We start from the raw sequence: 23,980 nt of genomic DNA, 5'->3' as shown, positions 1-23,980 counted from the left end.
GCTGCCTGACTACTGGTAGAACTCCAATCCCAATGACCTCATCATCATGCTATCCCATGCAAAAAAAAACACCCCAATATTATGTAAGAACTGAAGGGTTAGATATAGAACAGATTATTCACAATAACTGGAAGGGTACAGATTTTTATGTGTTTTATTTCTATGAAGGGAAACGAATGACATAGGAAACAACCATGTTTGACAACTATGCATCAGGTTAGATAAATACTTGTGCCTGTCTTGTTTTCTTATTCCATTAGGCAAACCTCAGCATCAGTATTCAACCACAATTCAAACAAAAAGGAAAAATGCATTCTTTGTGGATCAGTAACTTATTCTTCCATTTATAGCATGAAATAAGTCCTTGACATAATGATACATAAACTGAAAAAATATGAGAAATGTGTACATGGTTGCCCAAATATGGGAAGCAAATGACAACTTGGATGTAAAACAAAGGTCAGGTACCTACTTTTGCTGTCATTTTAGCCAGAAGTTCTTGCAAATCCATAATTCCTTGAACCAGGCTTAAGAAGTCACTGCAGGTTGGACAGGCTCAATAAAGGAAGGAAGGAAAACAGCAGATAAAAACCATATTATACAAAACAAACTACCATATGCTTAACTCACTAGCTATTGATTCTAGCATTTGTAATACAAATATTACAAAGATTATAAGAAAATGAAAACATATGGACATTTTAATAGAAAATAAAATTAATAATTTAAATTGGGTTGTCTTGCACATCTATGACGTATTATTGGAAATATTGGAATCTTACAGTAACAGAAAAGCATGGGTGGAAGGGTGGTATCCCACAGTCTGCAATTCGGTCCCGGTTTCTCTGGCTTATAAGCAATGCAGCCATCAGAATGCTGAACAGACAAATCTGAACTGATCTGGTGTGATGACAGTAATGTGTAGCCTAGTTCAATGCAAACTGGAAAATGGGGGTCCAGAATTTGTTGGCTTTCCCAATGAAACTGTCATCTAGGTCACTTATAAGATCAGTTTAAATGAACAGAAAATAAATATGTGCAGTCAAACATACGAAGGAGTAAAACAGTTATATCTATAACTCCCCAGCCTGCTTTTACTGAGAAAAGTTGGCAAAACATAATCTTAGTTGTTCAACTACAAAGTGGTACTTCTCAGGAAGAATGTAACATTGTTGCACAACAAATGAATAGGCACTACAAAACACTCGTTTTTGTTAAAAGTATTTTTGTAAACTTAATTTTAAATATATATACTTAAAAGTGCTACTTACTGCGATTCAGATTAGGGCATTGTGTTATATATCCATTAGGCATGAAGATGACTTTCACATCTTGAATGATACCCTTTGTAACAGAAGAGATAGCTGGTAATATAGATTATAGTCATACAATTAAAATTGTACAAAATAATTCACAAGTTATGTCTTGATAACGCATAACAAATTAATACAATCATACTGATTTACCAATTAAAATCACATGAACTTTTTAAAAAGATACCACTGAATTGGTAAATATATAATTTCTTTCTTCAATTAAAAAAAACATAGCTTTTCATTTTTAAAAAAAATATCAGGTAGGTTTTGATGATTCATGAGTAAGTGAAGTTAAGTACTCTCATAGGCCAGAAGATAACATTTAACATCAGCTAACCAAAGTTATGCACTTTTAAGAACCAACTGTACTGTTCACTTTACACACTAACTTAAATATTTCCTGGTCATTCACTATTTATTAATTTCATATTAAAAAATGAGAACCAAATACAATATTGTAGGTTCATACTGCTTGATCTAACAAAACTAATTGACAAAATATTTACAGATTTTAAAAATAGAAATGTTAATATTATTGATTTGGGGAATAAAGTTTTAGAGCCCATTCTGGAACCTCATGGTAAAACATAATAAGTAACAACTGTTCTGGCAAGTACAGTGGTACCTCGCAAGACGAATGCCTCGCAAGACGAAAAACTCGCAAGATGAAAGAGTTTTTCGTTTTTTGAGTTGCTTCGCAAGACGAAAAACAAAAAGGTCTTGCAAGTTTGTTTCCTTTTTCTTAAAACCGTTAATACCCAGGGTGCATTGCTTGAAGAGGTGCAGTTGCGACTTGACTTCGAGGAGCAACTCATAGCACGCGGTGTGGTAGCCTTTTTTGAGGTTTTTGAAGACTTTGGTGATTTTTGAAGGTTTTCCAAAACCGTGCTTCACAAGACGAAAAATTCGCAAGACGAAAAAACTCGCAGAACCAATTAATTTTGTCTTGCGAGGCACCACTGTAAAAATTTCTGAACACAAAGCCTGGTCAGCCATAGACCTTATGGTTTTCACTTTATATGAAAAGTTTAGTGAATTTATATTTCACTTAACTATTTTTACCATGCCCTTCAAATAATATTCCTAGGGCATTAAGTAAAGATCCAAACTCAACACCACAGTCCAGAGTGTGGCTAAGAATGCTTAAGTCTCACTATTTTCAAGGACACATAAACTAAAATCATATGGTGAATTGCAGTCAGTCACATACAAACACATACACAAAGACAAGCAATGAAAACCCTATGAACGAAAACCTTTGAAAGGCCTATTAGAGAGTAAATGCCAATGGAACTATTCTAGTCTGAAGCCACTTTCACAAGGTGACTCATTCATAGTACAATGATTCCAGAGAAAGGTTTCTCCACCCCTCTTCCACTGATTAGCCTCAGTGTGATATGATGCTTTATTCAGATTAAATCTGCACCTTAAAATCAAATGCTGAGGTCTTCAGTCCTTGGACATGTCAACATATGTGAACTGGATAACAAAAAAGGCTAAGACCCTCAGAATGCAAATAAATTTTGATAGGCATGCATGCTGTAATGATGAACTGGATCTAGGAGAGGCACATAAAGTGTACTGAAAACACCCACCCACACACCACTTTATGTGGAAAAGTAAGTTTACAGTCAAGGTTATCCTTTGATAATCAAAATATTGGTTTCATCAGAAATTGAAGCCATTATTTCAGCTGGAGTACAACAGAAAAATGGATGCTACTGAGCAGATAGAAGACATCATATCCTGCTTGGAATAGTGAGCTCCTGCTATAAATAAAATATAGTGCTCCAAGATTTGCAGATGCAGCAACATTTAACATTTATGCGCTCGTTGTCTCAGATAGCAAAAAGGTAATCAGCAAGCAGCTCTTCCTGCTTGTTATTTCAAGATCAAATATTAATTGAAAGTATTAATGAAAATAACTATCCAGAACATTTATTAACCTTTTCATCTATGAGAATGATGAAGTCATATGAGTAATGAGAGGAGACAGTGTCAGTTGGTAGGGATAACCTCCAAAGCAATCTGTAATATGATTCTGAAAATGAATGCTACTGAACAATGTATTAAAACTACAGACACATGGATGTCGAAGGGCAATGTTTAAATACATATAAATAAAACCCAAACCCTTGCCCTAATACAACATGGATATCTGTGTATGTAGCTGATGTAAAGTCATATCTGGGTGTGCATCTCAATCTACACTGAAATGCTCATCTAGGCAGTACGTACAAGGCTTCACTGATATCATGGCCTGAGGAGTCCAAGTTAAAGCAAGCCTAATTAATAACTACTGAGCACACCAGGCGTGCATCACAACCAAACTGTTTCACCTCACTTTAGTAAGATTTATTCTGCCTTTGCTTAACATTAAGCACCTGTTGACTTGTTCCACGGGTGTATAGCCTTACTCAGTGCTATTTTTCTGGGAAAAGGTGTTGAAACTCACCATGTTCGCCTCCCTTGTTCTCTTATAATGGCAATGGTGCCCACCTGAGAGGTGCTGGAACAGAGTTCCAGCAAGTTCTGGCTGAAAAAAGCCCTATTTGCTACATAAATGAATACAGTGGACGCTCGGGTTGCGAACATGATCCACGCGGGGTGCACATTTGCAACCCGCAGCATTCGCAACCCACAGCGGCATGTCTGCACATGCGTAAAGTGTGATTTAGTGCTTCTGTGCATGCGTGACCGCCAAAACCCAGAAGTAACCCGTTTCAGCGGGTCCGTAACCTGAAAAAACACAACCTGAAGCGTCTGCAACCCGAGGTATGACTGTAAATGTTAAAAATATACCTATCACAAATGCTCCCCCCACCATTTGCTTGTTTGTTAAGCATTAATCTTGAATTTTTTTTAGCATTTTCAGCTGGGAGACGGTGGTAGCAACATGCAGCCTAGCTAATGTCAGTTTTTTGTGCGCTGTTTCTAAGCCTTGAACTATATGCTTTAAAAGGTATGTTCTTTTTATTATGCATGCCAATAGCTTATTTATACACATGTATCATTTTCATTCACTTTCAGGTTTTAGATGCCACCATGGTAATAATAATAATAATGATGATGATGATGATAATACCCTGCCCATCTGGCTGGGTTTTCCCAACCACTCTGGGCGGTTTCCAGCAAAATGTCAAAATACAATAATTCATCAAATATTAAAAGCTTCCCTAAACAGGTATACAACTACCAGAATCTGTTTTCAAGATGACTAGTCAAATATAAATAAAGGGCTTTTTTGTCAGGAAAAGTCAAGTTGCAGTGTGTACTCTGCCTTTGACTTCAATGGATTATGACAGCGACAGCTATAGCACTACCTCCAGTTATATCCACTGACACGACCAGCTAGCATCCTATATTGCAACAGCTGCTGTGTCAGGGCCTTATGTCAGAGAACGTACTGCACAGATTATAGGAATTGTGGATATTGTCTTGTATTTGCAATAATATTACATATCATTGAAAAAATCTTGTCTATGAAAATTCACCTCCATAAAATGAGAAGAGCATTTTCGGGAGCAAGAGTAAGGTTGACAGAAATGACATACTGCTAGAAGGAAGCACGGACATACGAGAAAAGGCATGGTGAGCATTAAGCGAGGGGGAAGTGTCAGGTCCCTTGACTTTTTGTGCTTTAGTACAGAATTACGGTTTGCCATATGCCAGCCCACTTGTGGAAGCAGCTGAGTGACGCACAATTCCCTTCTGCTACTGTGGCATCTAAGGGGCAGTTATATGGCATTCCATTGCATGACTGTTTTCGTCAACAGTTGCTGTTGCTGTTTTTGACCAAAGCAGGTAAGGGAAGCTGCCACATTAAGTGGAAAATCATGAAGAGGAGACTTCTGCCCCCTCATCTCTGCTTCCAACACCTGAGGTGACAAGATTATTATTCAATCAATCAATCATTACATGCCCTTCACTCTAAGGTCCCAAGGCATGTTACAGCATTAAAGCTCAATATTGGAAACACTTTAAAACAACTTGGAACTTCTTTCTACTTGTTCATTATCACCAGCATTGCTAAATGAACCCTTATAATAAAACAGTTAAAAATACAGTAGGATCCATAATTAATATATTTCATACAATCAGTGACAAAACTATTGATGCAGGCTCAGAAATATCCCAGTTTATAAATATGTACTCAGGATGGATAACTAAAAACACATGTGTCTCTAGTGCTCTAATGCAAAGAGTGTGTCATACAGGTTTGGACCTAACACGCACAGTGAGTATAGCTTCAGAGAGAAAGGCAAGGATGAAGATGTGAGAACTGGAACAGAATAATCCGCCTTCTTGGTTACATTTCTCCCTTGCTTCTTTTAAGTAAGGTGCTTCAAATACTTTTAACATGATATATGATTTATCTTTGGGGTGCCTCTTCACTCTAATTCAGTCTTTCTCAAACTTGGGTCCTCTGCTGTTGTTGGATTACAACTCCCATCATCCCTTATTAGCATGACCAGTGGTCAGGGATGATGGGAATTGTAGTCCAACAACATCTGGGGACCTAAGTTTGAGAAACACTGCTCTAATTTCTTTGTTTTCCTACTCTGGCATACGAGTACTATACTACTACTCTGCAATACTCAAAAAGATACCCTATTCAAAAAAATTCCTCCCCATCTACAAGAATTATTCATAAGATTGTGTTGTGGAAGAGGCAAAAACAGAATGCTCATATTTCATGGTATTGTAGAGTTGGAAGGGACCCCAAGGGTCATCTAGTTGAACCCCTTGAAAAGCAGGAATCCTGCCCACAGTCATCCATGGGTGGGCTCAAACCACCAACCTTCTGGTTAACAGCCAAATACACTGACTTATTTCACCAACTTTCTTTACGCTTTTCTAACTCATTTTACCATTTGTCTTCCTAAAATGCTCTGCAACATGCGCAACCATCTCACCTCCCCCTAACTTGAACCACATTAATGTTACCTAGGCATTTGCTGGACCTGTTTTGGGGATGCAGAGCTCTATCAAATATGAGGGGTAGCTGTGAGATTTTCCTTTACAGTGTCAGATCTTTTTTTCTTTTTCTTTTTAATGAAAAGCACTGAAAACTAAAAAAGAAAAAGACAGGAGGTCACCATCATATGGGGTGGGGTGTCCCCTAAGAACACAGGAGCTACATTCAGACATGAGGGGAGATGGCTTTTCCACCTGCCCTGCCCCAGCCCCAGGAGTCTTTATAAGAGGCCTGCTCTCCTCCAGAGGAAGAACTGAGGGGAGAGAGACATTTTGCAGGCAATGGCTTTTCCACCTGCCTTGCCCCACCCTCCAGGCCCAGGAGCCTGAGAACAGCAGAAGCAGCTGGGAAGAGAGGAGTTCAGAGATAGTTTGTAAAAATAATTTTGTAAGTTGTGTGTCCGTGTTTCTCAATTTGATCCTTTTACATGGTTTTGTACGTTTTGTGGTATTTTATGCATTGTGCTTTGCTGCTATTTTATTGATTATAGATTAGTAATACTTTATTGCAACTGATGACCGTAAACTGTTTAAATTATTATTCGCTGATGTTTAATTTTACTGTTTACTATTGGATTCTAATGGATGAATATTGCTTCATTTGATATAAGCTGTTTATTTTAAAGTTATTGTGACTTTTGATATAGGATCTGAATGTTACTATTAATGTTTGATGTTTTATTATTTTTACGGGTGTTGGAAGCCACCCAGAGTGGCTGGGGCAACCCAGCCAGATTGGTGGGGTATAAATAAAAAATTGTTGTTGTTGTTGTTGTTAGTTTATTGGGCTAGTTTTACTGCTTATAATGCTAACACTTCTGTTCCAATTTCTAGTGTTCCTTTTACACTACAGTACCTGTTGCATTATGGCACTGTGGCTTTTTGATCAATATACTGCCATGTCACACTAAATTTTAAACAGCAGGAAAGAACTGTATGCCAGGATACTGCCCCAAATTTCATCAAGTGGAATTACAGTGCAAAACTCCCGTGATTTTCCAAGCTAAGATGCTTGTAAACAGAGTTTTTCTGGAACATGGAAAGAAGCACTAAATTTCCACTGGATTTCCAGAATTGATTTTTACACTGTGTGAAAGACAATATAAAATGAAGAACTTATCAGGTAAGCGTACATCAGGAAAACATAGTAGGTGTGAAAGAAAAGAGAAGATTGTGTCTCCAAGTGTGTATTAATGCTACAATTTTAGAGTTTTCCCATTAAGAACAAAAGCAGAAAATGAACTGAAAACATATTAGCGAAGTATGCTGTTGCACGCCTAATAGATTTGAAATAGCTATTATCAGTATAATGCTGATAATAATATTCAGTGCTTTTTAGACACAATTGTTAGCACAATTCCTCTGCAGATACAAAAGAAAAATACAATTCTTTTTTTAACATTCTTATTTCCCTGCAGATCTCTGTTTACACTGAGCAAAATAGGGTTTGTATATGCTGAAACACTGAAACAAATTGCTTTCAAAAGAAAAAGGGGGTCCTGCTGAGTATGTAAATATAAGGACAAGGGATATGTGTGCTTATAAACTATCAAAATCATAGGCTTTTGCATTGGGTAACAACAAGAATAAAGTGTAAAGCTTATAAAACTCACAAGCAAGCTTAAAAATACAGCCAATTATGTAGTTTTGCCCTGCAGACAGTTAGTAAAATATTCAGGCATCCATACAGCAAAGAAAGGCACATGTCGACTTACATTATGATCAATAAAAACTGGCAGCTCATTATCATATCATTAGCTATCCTGCTGTTTCTAAAGCGTTAATGCGTAGAAATATTAATTTATAAATGCATAATATCCCTCAGTTCTTAGACTCTGGCTGTCTGTATCAAAAAAGAATTAAAGATGGGCAAAACCAATATAACTATTACTACTCCCCCTGTTCCTTTTTTGCTATATACCCATAAACATATGTTTACCATCTGCAGAATTATGGGAAGCAGCTGAGGTTAAAAAACCAACAGCTGTAGAATAAAATAATGCCATCAATTTCACTTCACGGTGACAGCTCAGCTGTTAGATGGAGAAATAAAGTCCAGGTAAGAAGGCATTTCTCCACCTTAATTTAAATGAGGAGTGGGTGGACAAAAGAGCTACAAAAATTATCTGCATTATATTAAAACCTGCTGCAGTAGTCTTACCCATTGCAACCTCCCTTGCACCCCAAAACCAGTTGGGTAATGTGGGTGGGGGGTCTCTACACATACAGCTGGATGAGAAAGGCATTGGCATCTGCTTCAAACTGCAATGCTGGTGGCACATTTGCTGGTGCCTGGGAGTAGGAGCCATAGAAGCATGAGTGCCAGAATTCATTATTAGCCAGTGGGCCCAACAAGCCAAACAGTGCACCTGTTTGCGGGAGCAGTAGTAGGAGAAAATATGAGGATGGTGAGAGAGGCTTCCTAATGTTTTGTTTTACATATTACCCTCTGTTCTTTGGTCCACTGCATGGGAGGGTAAAGGATCCAGCAGAGTTCAGCCAGGATCAGACTTTAGGAAAGCTTCCTGTAGCCACGGAAGGCTACAAGTCCCACTCCCATCCCAAAAACACCTACTTATCTTTCATTTGTTAGAAAAGTACATTGAGGTTGATGTTAATGCCCTCCTACTTCTGTTGGAAGCTGCGTAAAAGGAAGGGGGAATTTAGAAAGTAGGGGAGAAAAGAAACTGAGAATGTTTTTGATTTTGCTACTTGTCTTTCCGTCATAGAGAAGATTTTGGCCAAACCTAGGTTGGCAACAGAACCAACACCATCTCCCGTGGAGCAGGCAGAACTGAGCAGTTGAGAAGACCAGCTAGGATGACCAATGCTATGGGATAGGGTAGTAAACCCCAAAGTTTTGGATCCCATGTAGAGAACTAGACAGCACCATTCTGGACTTCACTCCCCAAAGTTTTGGACTGAATGTCAGTTCCAGTACAGTAGTTCACTGTCCATGAGCCAGTAGCAAGCATGTCTTTCTCCCTATGCCAGGTTCAGCTGAGTAGGCCATGAAGCTATCCACCAGATGCACTAGAATAAACTTGATATGGGATATAATTCAGTTCCCTTGTCGACTTATCCATATGTGGAGACAGCCAAGCTGCTAAGAAATTATCTCCTTCTAGCCAGGAAGGATTTTTTTGGGAAAGGGCCATATGTTTACATATTTTGATTGTTTCAGGAGTTAGAGACTAAAGATAAGGAAAAACTGAATGAGAAGGATAAGAAGAAGGTCAGGAAATAGCAAGTGGGATGAAAGGCTATCAGGCTTGCCCACACACATGAGAATAGTAAGTAGTTCAGGTGCAGCCGTGTGAACTTCAGCCCAAACCCAATATATAGAAAGCAAGACATAACCTATACATATTTTTATAACCACAATACACCTCTGATTACAGAGAGCATATGATGTATAATTATTGACTCCATGCTGTGACATAAAGATTCACATTTCTTATTCCCTTTAAGTTGATCCAAAACAAGTTACAAAGGAAAAGTTGCACAGAATGAGTGTAAACTGAATTCATGTGTTCAGAAAATTTCACTCCATGTAGCTGATCCACATGCATGTTGAACTATGAAATGGCAGAGTTGCTATGAAAACACCAATGATCAGATGTTGTAAAAGGCAAAGGATGAATGCATCACCATATTGCTGTTAACTCATTTGGTTCCATTTTTCAGGCTTACCTTAAAGAAGCCATGTTTCCTGTTACGTTGTCCAAGCCACAGATTGCTTCCTGGAGTCAGATTTGTTTCCGGAGGGTCTATAACACGTTCATAAATCCTGTGAAGCAAAGTGCTACTATTAGCCAAATTCTTTTTGATTATAATTTTAACAAAAATTAAAAACTAAAACTCATTGATAAACTGCACACAGTGAGACTTATACCAAGTTGCTATCCAAGGCTCAACATAACAACATATATCACATTTCTTAATTTTCAACTGAAAAAAAGAAAGAGAGAAATAGATTTCAGAGATAGATAAAATAAAGCATCACCGCATGAGAATTACAGATACTGTACATGCAAGTAAGCAGAGATAGCCCATAACCAATGGCTTGTGGAGAGCTGCCTGTTCTGCCTGTTCTGGGGGCTGGGGTCGGGGGAAGCTCGGGCTTCCCCCACCCCAGCCCCGCGCCTGGGGGGGAATTTTTTCTTCTTCTTCATTCCCCCCCCCCAAAAAACTAGGTGCACCCTATGGGCCGGTGTGCCCTATGGGCCGAAAAATACGGTATATCAAATAAAGCAATATTCAATAATCATTTAGAATCTAATAGTAAACAGTAAAATTAAACATCAGTAAATAATAATTAAAGAGTTTACACATATCAATTACAGAAAAGAATTACTAATCTATAATCAATAAAATGCATATATATTTCATATATTCATAGCAATTGAAGAAAGCTATTCATCAAAGAGTGGTTGTTAGAGAAAGGATAATGATTGCCATACACAATACTTGACAAAGTAGGTTTTTCTGAACATTTCAAAACACCAAGAGTAGGGAAGAGTGGTTATTATATTTGCAATTGGAGGAACTTCGAATATAGTGATTTGAATCTTTATTCTCGAACCATGGCTTCTGCTAGCATCATACAATATGATTTGGCCTTCCAAATGTACACAAGCATCCATAATCTGGCAATGCTTGTCTACCTGTCTTACATCTATTCAACATTCAGTTTTTTAATTTCATAAATTTACAAACAACTCCAAAGTTCAGCAGACTTTTGAGGTGGAGCAAAAGCCACAGATGTGTTTTTCCAATGGTTTATAAATTTAGCAGATAAACAGCAATCCACAGTGAACACAACTTTAATTCATAGTTTGGCAGCTTTGCAAGCTCCAGTTTGTAAATTGTCATAGTCTCAGACATTAAAGAAAAAAATGCCTTGGCTTTACAAACCGGGGTTACCATACCATCTGAAAGATTTAAAATAATGGGGGTAGGAAGCATGTGTATATGAATTCAACAGTGTTTGGTTTAGTTTATGGTTGCCATTTTGTTGTTAATGGTGTTAATATTGTTTTATAGATGATGTTGTAGTACTTCATGAATTGTATCATATGGCTTTTGTTGTAATTGTGCTGTTTAGCTTATTGTTAGTTGTTTTGTTAATAGTGTTTTATAAATTGTAATTGCTTTGCTGATGTGTTGTTAATTATTCTATATGATTTATGTTGTATTTGTGATGTTCTATTATGTTATTGTTTGTAATCTGCTTTGCTATTCATTTGAATGAAAAGTGGTATAAAAATATAACAATCAATCAAATCAAATCACCAAGGTCATTTGAGACTCCAGTGACAAGACTGGATCCAGGAGCATCCCCAAGCTATGGACCTCTTCCTTCCAGGGGAGTGCAATACCATCCAGAACAGGCTATTTTCCCTACATTCCCCTATATTCCACTACAAATCTCATGACAGTTCCCTGTGGCTTCATATAGTTGTTAAATAGCATGGGGACAACTCTGCAGGACACTACAAGACAATTGCCATGGTGCCAAACAACGGCACTCCATAACTACATTCTGGAAACAGTCCTGGACATTGGATCAGAACCACTGAAGTAGTAGTAGTAGTAGTAGTAGTAGTAGTAGTAGTAATGTACCACCATTCATTCGAAGATCACAGATACCATGGTCAACAGTATTGAAAGGTACAAAGAGATCAAGCAGAATGAACAGAATCACACTCCCCCCCCCCACCTTTCCCCCAACAAATGTCATCAACCAGGGTAAACAAGGAAGTTTTATGCCATGTTGGGGTCTGAAACCAACCTGGATTCTCCAAGTGTGCCTCAAGTTTTACCATCACCACCCGCTCAAGCACCTGGCCCAAAAAGGAATAATTGCCTCTCAGCAATAGTTGTTTAATGCTTCTCGGTCCATGTAGGTCTTCTTAAGGAGGGGATGCCACACCACCTCCTTCAAAATGGATGGTATTTCCCCCTCCTCCAGTGAAACTAATCACATCCTGGACCTACCCAGTCAACCCCCGTGGGTAGCTCTAAGAAGTCAAGATGGGCAAGTGTCCAGAGGGTAGGTGGTTGGTGACACTTCTTCAAGCAGCTTCTCCACATCCTCAGGCCATAATCCAGTACAGATGAATCAGACAGTGCTCAGGATACCTCCCTTGAACTTGATCCAACTGTAGCAGATTCCAACTTTGCCCGAATCTGAGCAATATTGTCCTTAAAGTGCCTCACAGAATTGTTACAGGAGGTCAGCAAGGGTATTGAAGCAATGCTCTCAGATAACAAAAACCCATTTACCATTCAGTAAAGCTCTGCCAGACATCAGCATTTTTCACTGATAATGTGTACACGTATAAGAAATTGATGAAAGGCACTGCAATCATATTTTTAAATTAACATGAGATACAGCCTCCAAAACAAACTATGAGCCAACACAATCCATTTCAGTTTTATGAATTTACACTCAATCTAGCTTTTTAACCTGCTCAAGCCTGGCCTTACTAAATGTAATCACTGGTTTGTGTTGTAGCTTGCTATTTGTCTGGAAACACATACATTTCAAGAAACATAAATTACCTATAATTTTTATGAAACCTTAAAAAGAAAATCAACACATAGCTGTAATAAGCCAAGTATACAGCAGTATATAGTCTTCCAAGCTGATGTTGACCATGCCAAATAAAAGCAGATACAGTAATGTATGGTATAATTTTTTAAAAAATCATTTAAACTTTTGGCTTAGGAGCATTCAATGAACTCAAGAGAGTAATTCCTATAATTATGGGGAGGAACAGCTTACCTGCATTGTAATTACAATCAATTCTAATTCTTCAGAATACTGAGGCAAAAAGCATATTCAAAGTTGGAATCATTAATACTGCAGTAATTTTCTTTTCTTTTGCTAGATAATACCCTTTCATAGGTCCTCTTGAACTAATTTACCTCTTTGAGCAATAAAACAATTTTCCATTCTCCAAGCATATACCGTATTTTTCGCTCCATAGGACGCACTTTTTCCCCTCCAAAAATGAAGGGGAAATGTGTGTGCGTCCTATGGAGCGAATGCAGGCTTTCGCTGAAGCCTGGAGAGCGAGAGGCATCGGTGCGCACCGACCCCTCTCGCTCTCCAGGCTTCAGGAAGCTATCCGCAAGCCTTGCAAGCCCGGTGGGAGTTCCCGCGGGCTCACAAGGCTTGCAGGCAGCAGCCTGCAGCCCCGGCGAGTGTCCGCAAGCCTTGCGCGCCCGGCAGGAGGTCCCGCCGAGCGCGCGAGGCTTGGGGCGGCAGCCTGTCGCCCGAAGCACGGGGAGCCCTCCGGAGGGCTCCCCGTGCTTCGGGCGAGTGTCTGCAAGCCTTGCGCGCCCGGCAGGAGGTCCCGCCGAGCGCGCGAGGCTTGGGGCGGCAGCCTGTCGCCCGAAGCACGGGGAGCCCTCCGGAGGGCTCCCCGTGCTTCGGGCGAGTGTCTGCAAGCCTTGCACGCCCGGCAGGAGGTCCTGCCGAGCGCGTGAGGCTTGGGGCGGCAGCCTGTCGCCCGAAGCACGGGGAGCCTTCCGGAGGGCTCCCCGTGCTTCGGGCGAGTGTCTGCAAGCCTTGCGCGCCCGGCAGGAGGTCCCGCCGAGCGCGCGAGGCTTGGGACGGCAGCCTGTCGCCCGAAGCACGGGGAGCCCTCCGGAGGGCTCCCCGTGCTTCGGGCGAGTGTCTGCAAGCCTTGCGCGCCCGGCAGGAGGTCCCGTGGCTTGGGGCGCCCGGCAGGAGGTCCCGCCTTGTGCGCCCGGCAGGAGGTCCCGCCGAGCGCGCGAGGCTTGGGGCGGCAGCCTGTCGCCCGAAGCACGGGGAGCCCTCCGGAGGGCTCCCCGTGCTTCGGGCGAGTGTCTGCAAGCCTTGCGCGCCCGGCAGGAGGTCCCGCCGAGCGCGCGAGGCTTGGGGCGGCAGCCTGTCGCCCGAAGCACAGGGAGCCCTCCGGAGGGCTCCCCATGCTTTAGGCGAGTGTCTGCAAGCCTTGCGCGCCCGGCAGGAGGTCCCGCCGAGCGCGCGAGGCTTGGGGCGGCAGCCTGTCGCCCGAAGCACGGGGAGCCCTCCGGAGGGCTCCCCGTGCTTTGGGCGAGTGTCTGCAAGCCTTGCGCGCCCGGCAGGAGGTCCCGTGGCTTGGGGCGCCCGGCAGGAGGTCCCGCCTTGTGCGCCCGGCAGGAGGTCCCGCCGAGCGCGCGAGGCTTGGGGCGGCAGCCTGTCGCCCGAAGCACGGGGAGCCCTCCGGAGGGCTCCCCGTGCTTCGGGCGAGTGTCTGCAAGCCTTGCGCGCCCGGCAGGAGGTCCCGCCGAGCGCGCGAGGCTTGGGGCGGCAGCCTGTCGCCCGAAGCACAGGGAGCCCTCCGGAGGGCTCCCCATGCTTTAGGCGAGTGTCTGCAAGCCTTGCGCGCCCGGCAGGAGGTCCCGCCGAGCGCGCGAGGCTTGGGGCGGTAGCCTGCGGCCCGAAGCACGCGAGGCTTGGGGCGGCAGCCGCGGCGGGGGGGGGGAATTTTTTTTATTCATTTCCCCCCCCAAAAAACGAGGTGCGTCCTATGGGCCGGTGCGCCCTATAGAACGAAAAATACAGTATTTTGGAGATCACTGACACTGTGGAAGTATTATTTATTATCTCTATCAACATTTTAAAGAATAAACACCTCCACTCTTCATCATCAAATTCAAAATTAAACCTCTACTCAAATACTGTTTTAGGAAACTAGGGCTCTCATCTTCTATGCATTTACCTAGGGGTAAGTTCCTTTGAATACAACAATTCGCAAAACCTTTGACATACTCATTAAGAAAGCAAATCACTGAATAACACTCTCACATTAGAGATTTTTCTTTACCTATATGGTATTAGTAGAAAGTACCGTATTTTTCGCTCTATAAGACACACCTAGTTTTTGGAGGAGGAAAACAAGAAAAAAAATATTCTGAATCTCAGAAGCCAGAACAGCAAGAGGGATCGCTACGCAGTGAAAGCAGCAATCCCTCTTGCTGTTCTGGCTTCTGGGATAGCTGCGCAGCCTGCATTCGCTCCATAAGACGCACACACACTTCCCCTTACTTTTTAGGAGGGAAAAAGTGAGTCTTATAGAGCAAAAAAATACGGTATGTAGCCTTTTAAAAACACTTGTCATTATTCAATGAGGAATTCCATCTTTTGTTAACCACTAAAAGCCCCAAAGCTTAAAACAAAGGAATGTACCGCTATCCACAACACTCCTTACAAGGGAGTATTGGATTTTTATTTATTTGACCGAGTAGGGCTCTGAAGGGACTGCACAATATCTGTCTTCAATGTCACAAAAGAATGAATTTTTCAATGTAAAAGCACACAAATCGACATGTATTATACTGCAGCTCAATAGTACAATATAAGGAAGACAAATGAGATACAGGCCCAAATGGTTTGTTTCAGGCTTTGATGGGAATTTAACGAAGAACTACCGTTTATGGAAGAAGGTTGTAACAACCCCTCTTTCCTGCATATTTTGAGAATACTGCATTCATTAGATAGGGGGTAAATGGCAAATGACTCTCTTCATTTTTCTTCAATTGTTATCCTGCTCTAATTACACTTGTGAAGCCTCTATTTGCCTTCTCCTTCAGTCATCCATTCAGATTAAACACAGAGGGCTTACTGTGCCTTTTCTCCATATAAGTGGTTTTTAGGATGCTTGCATGTCCACCCCCACACCACACATTACTAGAGTGCATGTTCTGATATTTAAAAGTTCTGTCATTAATCCATTTTGACTAGTCAGTTTCTAGTCAGATATTTTGTTGATTGTAACAGGGTTCCTGATTCAGTATGACTTGCTAATAATAAAATAGCCTACTGAAAACAACAGAATGTTTTTACACTCCATAAATGGGATATGTACAAGTTACACAATAAAAAGTATGTACTCATGTACATCAAAAAGTAATGTACGACTGAATAACCATCCATTGGTTGGTTGGTTGGTTGGTTGGTTGGTTGACAAAAGGTATATGCCACTTTGTTGTAATCAAATCTCTATGTGATTTACAAGAAATATTAAAATTATCAATAAAACCAGTTTAAAACAAAATAAGAAGACACTTGTCTGACAATTTGAGGAATATAGTTAATATTTTGGAAAAATTAGAAGTGAACATAAATACTAAAGCTGTTTTGATATTTGTGGACACGGAGAAAGCTTTTGATAATATCTCTTGGAGCTTTATGAAGAAGAACCTACAGGGGATGGGGGTAGGCCAAGGCTTTGAAAACGGTTTAAGTGCAATTTATTCAGAACAAAAGGCTAAACTAATTGTAAATAATGTGGTGACAGAAGAATTTAAGATAGAAAAAGGGACACGACAAGGTTGCCCAATCTCCCCATTGCTTTTTATATCGGTCCTGGAGGTTTTGCTGAATATGCTTAGAAGGGACCAGTTGGTTAAAGGTATACAAGTCGGAGCCAAACAGTACAAATTGAGAGCATTTGCAGATGATTTAGTATTGACGTTACAGGAGCCAGAATCTAGTACCAAAAGGGTTTTAGAACTGATTCAAGAATTTGGTCAGGTTGCAGGATTTAAACTGAATAAGTTAAAAACCAAGATTTTAGAGAAAAATTTAACACCGATTGAGAGAGAGAGGTTTCAGAATGAGACAGGTTTAACAGTGTTTAAGAAAGTGAAATACCTGGGGATTAACATGACAGCAAAAAATGGGAATTTATTTAAAGACAACTATGAAAAATGCTGGGCCGAAGTGAAAAAAGATTTAGAAATCTGGTCAAATTTGAAGCTTTCACTGCTGGGTCGTATTGCTGCGATAAAAATGAATGTATTGCCTAGAATGTTGTTTTTGTTTCAAACATTGCAAATTGTGGACAAAATGGACTGTTTCAAGAAGTGGCAGAGAGATATTTCTAGATTTGTCTGGCAGGGCAAGAAGCCTAGAATAAAATTTAAAATACTAACAGATGCAAAGGAAAGAGGTGGATTTGCCCTGCCAGACCTTAAACTTTACTATGAATCAGCAACTTTTTGCTGGTTGAAAGAATGGCTGCTTCTTGAAAACACAGACATTTTGGATCTAGAAGGTTTTAACAATGCATTTGGATGGCATGCATATCTGTGGTATGATAAGGTCAAAGCACATAAAGCATTCAAAAACCATATTGTCAGGAAAGCATTGTTTAATGTCTGGATAAGATATAAGGATTTATTGGAAAATAAAACCCCAAGGTGGCTGTCACCGATGGAAGCGAAAGCATTGAAAAAGCTCAATATGGAGGCCAAATGGCCAAAATATTGGGAAATTCTGGAACAAGAGGGAGACAGATTGAAACTGCAGAGTTTTGACAAACTAAAAAACAAAGTGCGAGATTGGCTTCATTATTATCAGATAATGGAGGCATATAATTCGGATAAGAAAATTGGCTTCCAGGTGGAAAAATCAAAATTAGAAACAGAACTGTTAGAACCCAAAACTAAGACTTTATCGAGGATGTATAACTTGCTGTTGAAATGGAATACTCAGGATGAATGGTGAAATCCGCTATGATTAAATGGGCACAAGATGTTGGACATAACATAATGATAGCTGACTGGGAACAGTTATGGACCACAGGTATAAAATTTACGGCATGTAATGCCTTAAGAGAGAATATTATGAAAATGATTTACAGGTGGTACATGACACCAGTCAAGCTTGCAAAAATCTATCATTTGCCCGATAATAAATGTTGGAAATGTAAAGAAACTGAAGGTACATTCTTTCATCTTTGGTGGACGTGCCCAAGGATTAAGGCTTTCTGGGAGATGATCTATAATGAATTGAAAAAAGTATTTAAATATACCTTCTTGAAGAAACCAGAGGCCTTTCTCCTGGGCATAGTCGGCCAATTGGTGCCAAAGAAGGATAGAACTTTTTTTATGTATGCCACAACAGCAGCAAGAATACTCATTGCAAAGTATTGGAAGACACAAGATCTCACTCTGGAAGAATGGCAGACGAAGGTGATTTACTACATGGAACTGGCGGAAATGACTGGCAGAATCCGAGACCAGGGAAAAGAGTCGGTGGAAGAAGATTGGCAGAAATTTAAAGACTATTTACAGAAATATTGTAAAATTAATGAATGTTAGAATGATGTTGGATAGAAATTAAATGGTTTTTAGCTGAAATATTATAAGGGAATATGAAAAATGGATTACTAACAGGTAAAAATTTAATGTTACAATACTTTAAGATTAAAGATTAGGATAATCAAAGAGGGGAAGGATTTGCTGAACCAACAAACTGAACTGGAATACAAAAAAGGGAGGCGTGAGGAGGTCCGGGAAATAAGCTAATGAAAAATAAGTAATGGAAAGATTGACTTGTTTTTAACTATTTTTACTTTGTATTTTTCTTTTTTCTATTTTTATTTTGTAATATTTTGAAAACCTTAATAAATATCTTATTAAAAAAACCAAAATAATTAAAATTAACAGTAAAAGAGATTAAAATACATCAACAATATTTTTTATCTGGATTGGAGAGAGGGCATTTAAATGGTGCTTAAAGGGTCCTCCCCACTTACGCAATTTTCACTTGTGCATGTGGAGTGCCAGAAGGTAAACTCAAATAAGTGGGGAGTCACCTGTAATTGTAGCAGCACTTTCCCCAGTTGTTACAGTCAAAGGTTTTCTTGCAGACAATCACCTAGTTCAATTCCATAAAATGTCATACTTCAGCAGGCGAGCTCATCTTTTGTGTTGAAGAGAACCCAAACTCAAACTCTATGATATATTTTCTCTCTGTGTGTATCCTTTTTTTAAAAAAGGATAATGGGTAAAAAAAGTTGGGGGAAATCTCTGCTGGGATCTGTCAGGGCTGGGAAAGATATTTGTGTTTTTTTGTTTTTTTAAAAATAATATTTATTGATCTTCCAACCATTTAAACACAATAGAACAGAAAAAAACAAAAAGGGAAAAGAAAAAGCAAAGAAAAAAAAAACATAAGATTAACAAAACAAGACGCAAACCATTTAAAACACAAAACAATTTCAATATCTTAACTTTCATTCCCTTATTTTCACGACCTCCTCACACCTCCCTTTTTGTATTCCACTTCTATTAATTGTTTAAGCAATTCCTTTCCATCTTCCTCTGTTTTCTATCCTATAATTATCTTAACATATTCTAATCTTATTTTTCCCTTTAATACTCTATTAGTCTATTTATACTTAATTCCTTATAGCATTTCTACTAAAGCCATATAACTTCATTCCAACATTTTTCTAACATTCATTATTTTTACAATATTTCTATAGATAGTCTTAAACTTTTTCCAATCTTCCACCGTCTCTTCTCCCTGGTCTCGGATTTCTGCCAGTCGTTTCCGCCAATTCCATATAGTCCATCAACTTCATCTGCCATTCTTCCCGGGTAGATAAATCTTGTGTCTTCCAGTACTTCACAATGAGTATTCTTGCTGCTATTGTTGCATACGTGAAAAGAGTTCTATCCTTCTTTAACACCAATTGGCCGACCATGCCCAGGGGAAAGGCCTCTGGTTTCTTCCAAAAGGTATATTTAAATACCTTTTTCATTTCATTATGAATCATCTCCCAAAGTGTCTTAATCCTTGGGCATGTCCACCAAAGGTGAACTCTAATCCTCAAATTCGTCTGTTTTTCTTTGAGTTCAGTCATAGCAAGCGTCAACTTATATTCATCAAGTTGCTTCTGTAGGGCTGGGGTTCTCTTGCTCTTTCTCTCCAGTTGTGTTTCTTTACATTCAGCAACAACAGCCTTTTCCCTGGCCTCCTCCGCAGTTTGCCGTATCGAAATAGGTTCCTGTGTCAGTTTCTGGATAGTTCTATCTTAGTATTATTTATACTTTCTATATTTAAGTTAGTTTTAATGATTGAAACATCCACTTTCGCATTTATCGTGTCCATTTTCCTGTGAAGCTGATCCAATGAATCATTTATCTTAAATAATGCCGCCACTAGAGCCTCTTCTGTCAACATTTCTCTTGGTTTTACATATAGTGGTACAAAGGCTCAGAAAAAGCAGGAGGGCCTGATGGTGAACCTCTCCTGGATTGTTGCCAAGTCCTCCCAGACCTTAATGTTTTGCCAGCAGTTGACTGGTCTGTTTTTCCTCTTCCATTTACCATAACACTTAAAAGATCAAGGTCAGTCCCAGAGTCTCACGGTTTTTAACTTGCAGCTGGAAATTCCCCTAGTCCAGCTCTTGTGAAGCAACCGGTTTCAAAGGCTTCCACTAGGGGGAAACAGTTTCTATTTGCAATAGTCAATAGTATCCTCTTTTAAACAATCCAAAAAGTAGTTTCAAGTTAGTTTCAATTTTCAGTTACTTTTACTTCTTTTTAAAGCAGCTGGAAACAGTAGAAACAATGTATTTCTCTTGTTTAACTAGCTGTCAATGAACATTCCAAACTACGTCAAACCTACTAGCAGCCCGTTTCCAGGGTCAGAGCGGTGGTGTTTTAGATCTCTTCGCTCTCTCCTGCAGGCATATTCAGTCCACAACTCCCCCCCCCCTTCTCCTGCCTCCAAAGGGGGGTTTTGTTCTTTACCGATGGAAATTTAATCTTTTACAAAAGACTTTCCAGGACTCCAGCTTGCAACTTCATTGCCTCAGTCTATTTACAAAAGGGGGAGGCGGACTTCCTGTTTTGAACCTCCCCGCTTCGATACCAAATTATACTTTTAGAAATCCAATTCTCCCATTTCAGCTCTACTCACAGGTAATTACTTTAAGGTCAAATTGTCCACAGGAAAAAGTCAGCGCTCTCCGGCAACGGCTGTGCGGCTTTGCTCCATGGAAGAAGCAGACGATTCGAAGCACCGCGCCACTCACCCCACGTCACTCCGGAGACCCGAAAACGGGTTTCCCCGCGAGTAGGGGAGGCGCAGAAGATGCCCGCCAAATCCCACGTTCACAGGCTTCTCCTGCCTGTGATTTTTACGGGTCTCCGCCTTCGCTGTGGCGGCCAGACCGAATTTTTCCACGGGGCAAATTCCTCCCGGTCAGAGGAATTCCGCCATTGCCGATGGCGCCAACCCGGAAGTCCCCAGGGCTGGGAAAGATATTTGCAGTGGTCTGTCTACTTCAATATAAAGAAGCTTCATAAGTAATATTTGTCTACACAAATTCATATACAGCAGTAGTTGGAACTGACCATGTGCACAAATTATTTGTGGATTTTAAAAACTGCCATATCAAAATATAATTGATCTTCAAGTTTTACATGTGCACACACAGATACATTCAGTGTGTAAAAAAGAAAGAAAAGAAGTTCCAGAAGTTAACATTTCCAGAATCCCTTGACATTTTATGCAAATATTACTTTGTGAGAGATTAAAACTTTCGTCCAGAAGTAACAGATTGCCTCACTCAAGTTGTTTGAGTTAGCAGTTAATGGATGCAATCCTTATTTGCATAGAAACTCTTCCAAACTGTGACAGTATATGGCAGTATTTCTTCTGCCACATATATATAATTAATGTAAGGTGGGGGTTCACAATGAGGTATATTTTTTCTGTATGGTATATTGTATTATTATTCCATATTATACATGTGCTGATTGTAGAACCTGGACTAAACAGCAAGAACACAGAGTTAGAGGTTTGACAAGTATCTCTTCTCATTCTCACTCCCATACACTGGTCCCATACACTCCAAACAGTGGTCACTTGTCTCAGATGGGATAATCACCATGATTATGGCACAAACTTCTCATGCATAGCAGATTATCTGCTCTGACAAGTCTAATAGCATTTGTCAGGAAAAGATCCTGGCTTTTGATTTATCCACTTATGGACAGGACTAGAAGTATACAAATAACAACTAGAAAAATAACAAACAGATTACAACAGAGATTCATGCACCACAGAGATTATTATAGAATTCCAGCTTCAATATGGTTATAATCCTAATAAAAAGTTTCTAATGAAAAACTTTCAAAACTACTGACCAGTCAGGTTAACATTGGTACCAGGAAAGGTCCTAGAACAGATAAGTAAACAGTTGATCAGTGAACACTTAGAAAAGGATGATGTAATTATTAAAACCCAGCATGTTTTCTCAAAAACAAGTCATGGCAAACGAATCTCATTTCTTCTTTTGATGGTGTTGCAAGCTTGGTGGATCAGCTGAATGTTGTAGGCAAAGTGTATATTGATTTCAGTATGACTTTTGACAAAGTCCGCCATGATATTGTTGCAGAGAAGCTGGTAAAATGTGATCTGGGTGAGGCAACTGTTATGTGGAATTGTAGCTGTCTGGCTCACCAAATCCAAAGAGGGCTGCAGGGCTCTGTCCTGGGCCCATTGTTGTTAAACATCTTTATAAACAACTTGAATAAAGGATTTGAGAGGATGCTCATCAAATTTGCAGATGACACCAAACTGGGAGGCGTAGGTAATGCCACAGAAGACAGAATCAGGATTGAAAATGACCATGACAGATTTGAGCACTGGGCCAAAACTGACAAAATGACTTTCAATAGAGACAAATGTAAAGTTGGGCACTTAGGCAGGAATAACCAGCTGCACAAATATAAAAGGTTATATTATCATCTGTCATTTGTGCTTTAGTTGAGATTCCTGCATTGCAGAGGCTAAGACTAGATTACTCTCAGGGTCCCTTCCATCTCTACAATTCTGGGTATGAATGAAATCCTGAAGAATGCCTTCCAAAACAGACGCTAAAAATATAGTAACATTGCTTGAATCGGAAAAAAATGGCTCAAAGAAATATTAACTCCTTTGGGTTGTAATTCTCCCTTATTCAGTTCTAAGATTGTGGTTTTAATTGCGTTACTGACCATTTTAGCAGACTTTATGAGAAGAATAGCAGAAGATGACAGATAGTGCCTGAGATTTACTTTAATAAAGGGAATGCATCCAATAAAGCAAAAGAGAGTCCCAAAGACATGAAAATAGCAGGGGGAAAGGCATAAGATAATGTGATGGGACGATGAGCTGCTTGTGTGTAAAATCCTAGTCCCTCAGAGTTTGGTCAAGTTTGCAAACCTCTGTCTGTAACGGAGCCCCTTAAACATGGCTCCGTCAGTCGCTGGCAGATTCCGACAGTGGTTGCTTTCGGAATCGCTTCCAACATAAAAGCTCCTTAACGGAAACACGTCTTCTGGACTCTCTGCGTGACAGTTTCCGGCGAGGAGTGGGTGTCCCTACAGGAGGTCCTGAAACCTCCCCACTGTTTTCGCTGGAAGTGTCTCTGAGCCATCCCTCCAGCTCCCTTTCCCTCAGCTCAGCTCCTCTCCCCCTACTGGTTCCCTCTTCAGCTGCTGAGTCTCTCCCAACCTGTGTGAGCCCTTTCACTTCCCTTCCTTCCGATGGCAGTTCCCTGACATCCACCTCCCCTCCAGGGCCCCCTTCATCCCCTCTCGCCCCCTCCTCTACGGGCGGTGAGGAGGCAAAACCCCGGAATGAACTTCCTTCATCTTCCGATGTCCCGAACACTTCTCTCCACCTGTTGCGGTTCCTGGTCTCGAAGTACTCCTCCTCCTCAGAGTCCATCTCCCCTTCCCCTTCCGATTCCGAGAATCCTTCCAACTCCTCCTCCTCATCGGTGGTCCCAAAGTATTCCCTCCGGAACCTCTCCACAGGCTGAGGTTTCCTTGGGAACCTTTGATGGAACGTTTCTATCAATACCTCGTCATTGATATCTTCT

The 23,980-nt window shown here is 40.4% G+C and overlaps 1 protein-coding gene across 4 annotated transcripts in view; it reads right to left on the bottom strand.

Annotated features, from left to right (window-relative positions):
- The window catches only part of NELL1 (neural EGFL like 1), a 391,785-nt gene that overhangs the window by 269,351 nt on the left and 98,454 nt on the right, over nucleotides 1-23,980 (bottom strand). For all 4 annotated transcript variants that reach the window (XM_080983235.1, XM_080983238.1, XM_080983236.1 and 1 more), the window contains exons 5-7: nucleotides 9,987-10,083; nucleotides 1,272-1,344; nucleotides 473-555 (exon numbers count right to left, since the gene is read on the bottom strand). In XM_080983235.1, the coding sequence (XP_080839361.1) occupies nucleotides 473-555; nucleotides 1,272-1,344; nucleotides 9,987-10,083 (253 nt within the window). The remainder of the gene's footprint in view (nucleotides 1-472; nucleotides 556-1,271; nucleotides 1,345-9,986; nucleotides 10,084-23,980) is intronic.

The sequence above is a fragment of the Podarcis pityusensis genome (assembly GCF_964106645.2).
Source record: "Podarcis pityusensis genome assembly, chromosome: 1".
Classification (NCBI taxonomy): Eukaryota; Metazoa; Chordata; class Lepidosauria; order Squamata; family Lacertidae; genus Podarcis; species Podarcis pityusensis.
This window is presented reverse-complemented; position numbering and strand designations above follow the sequence as displayed.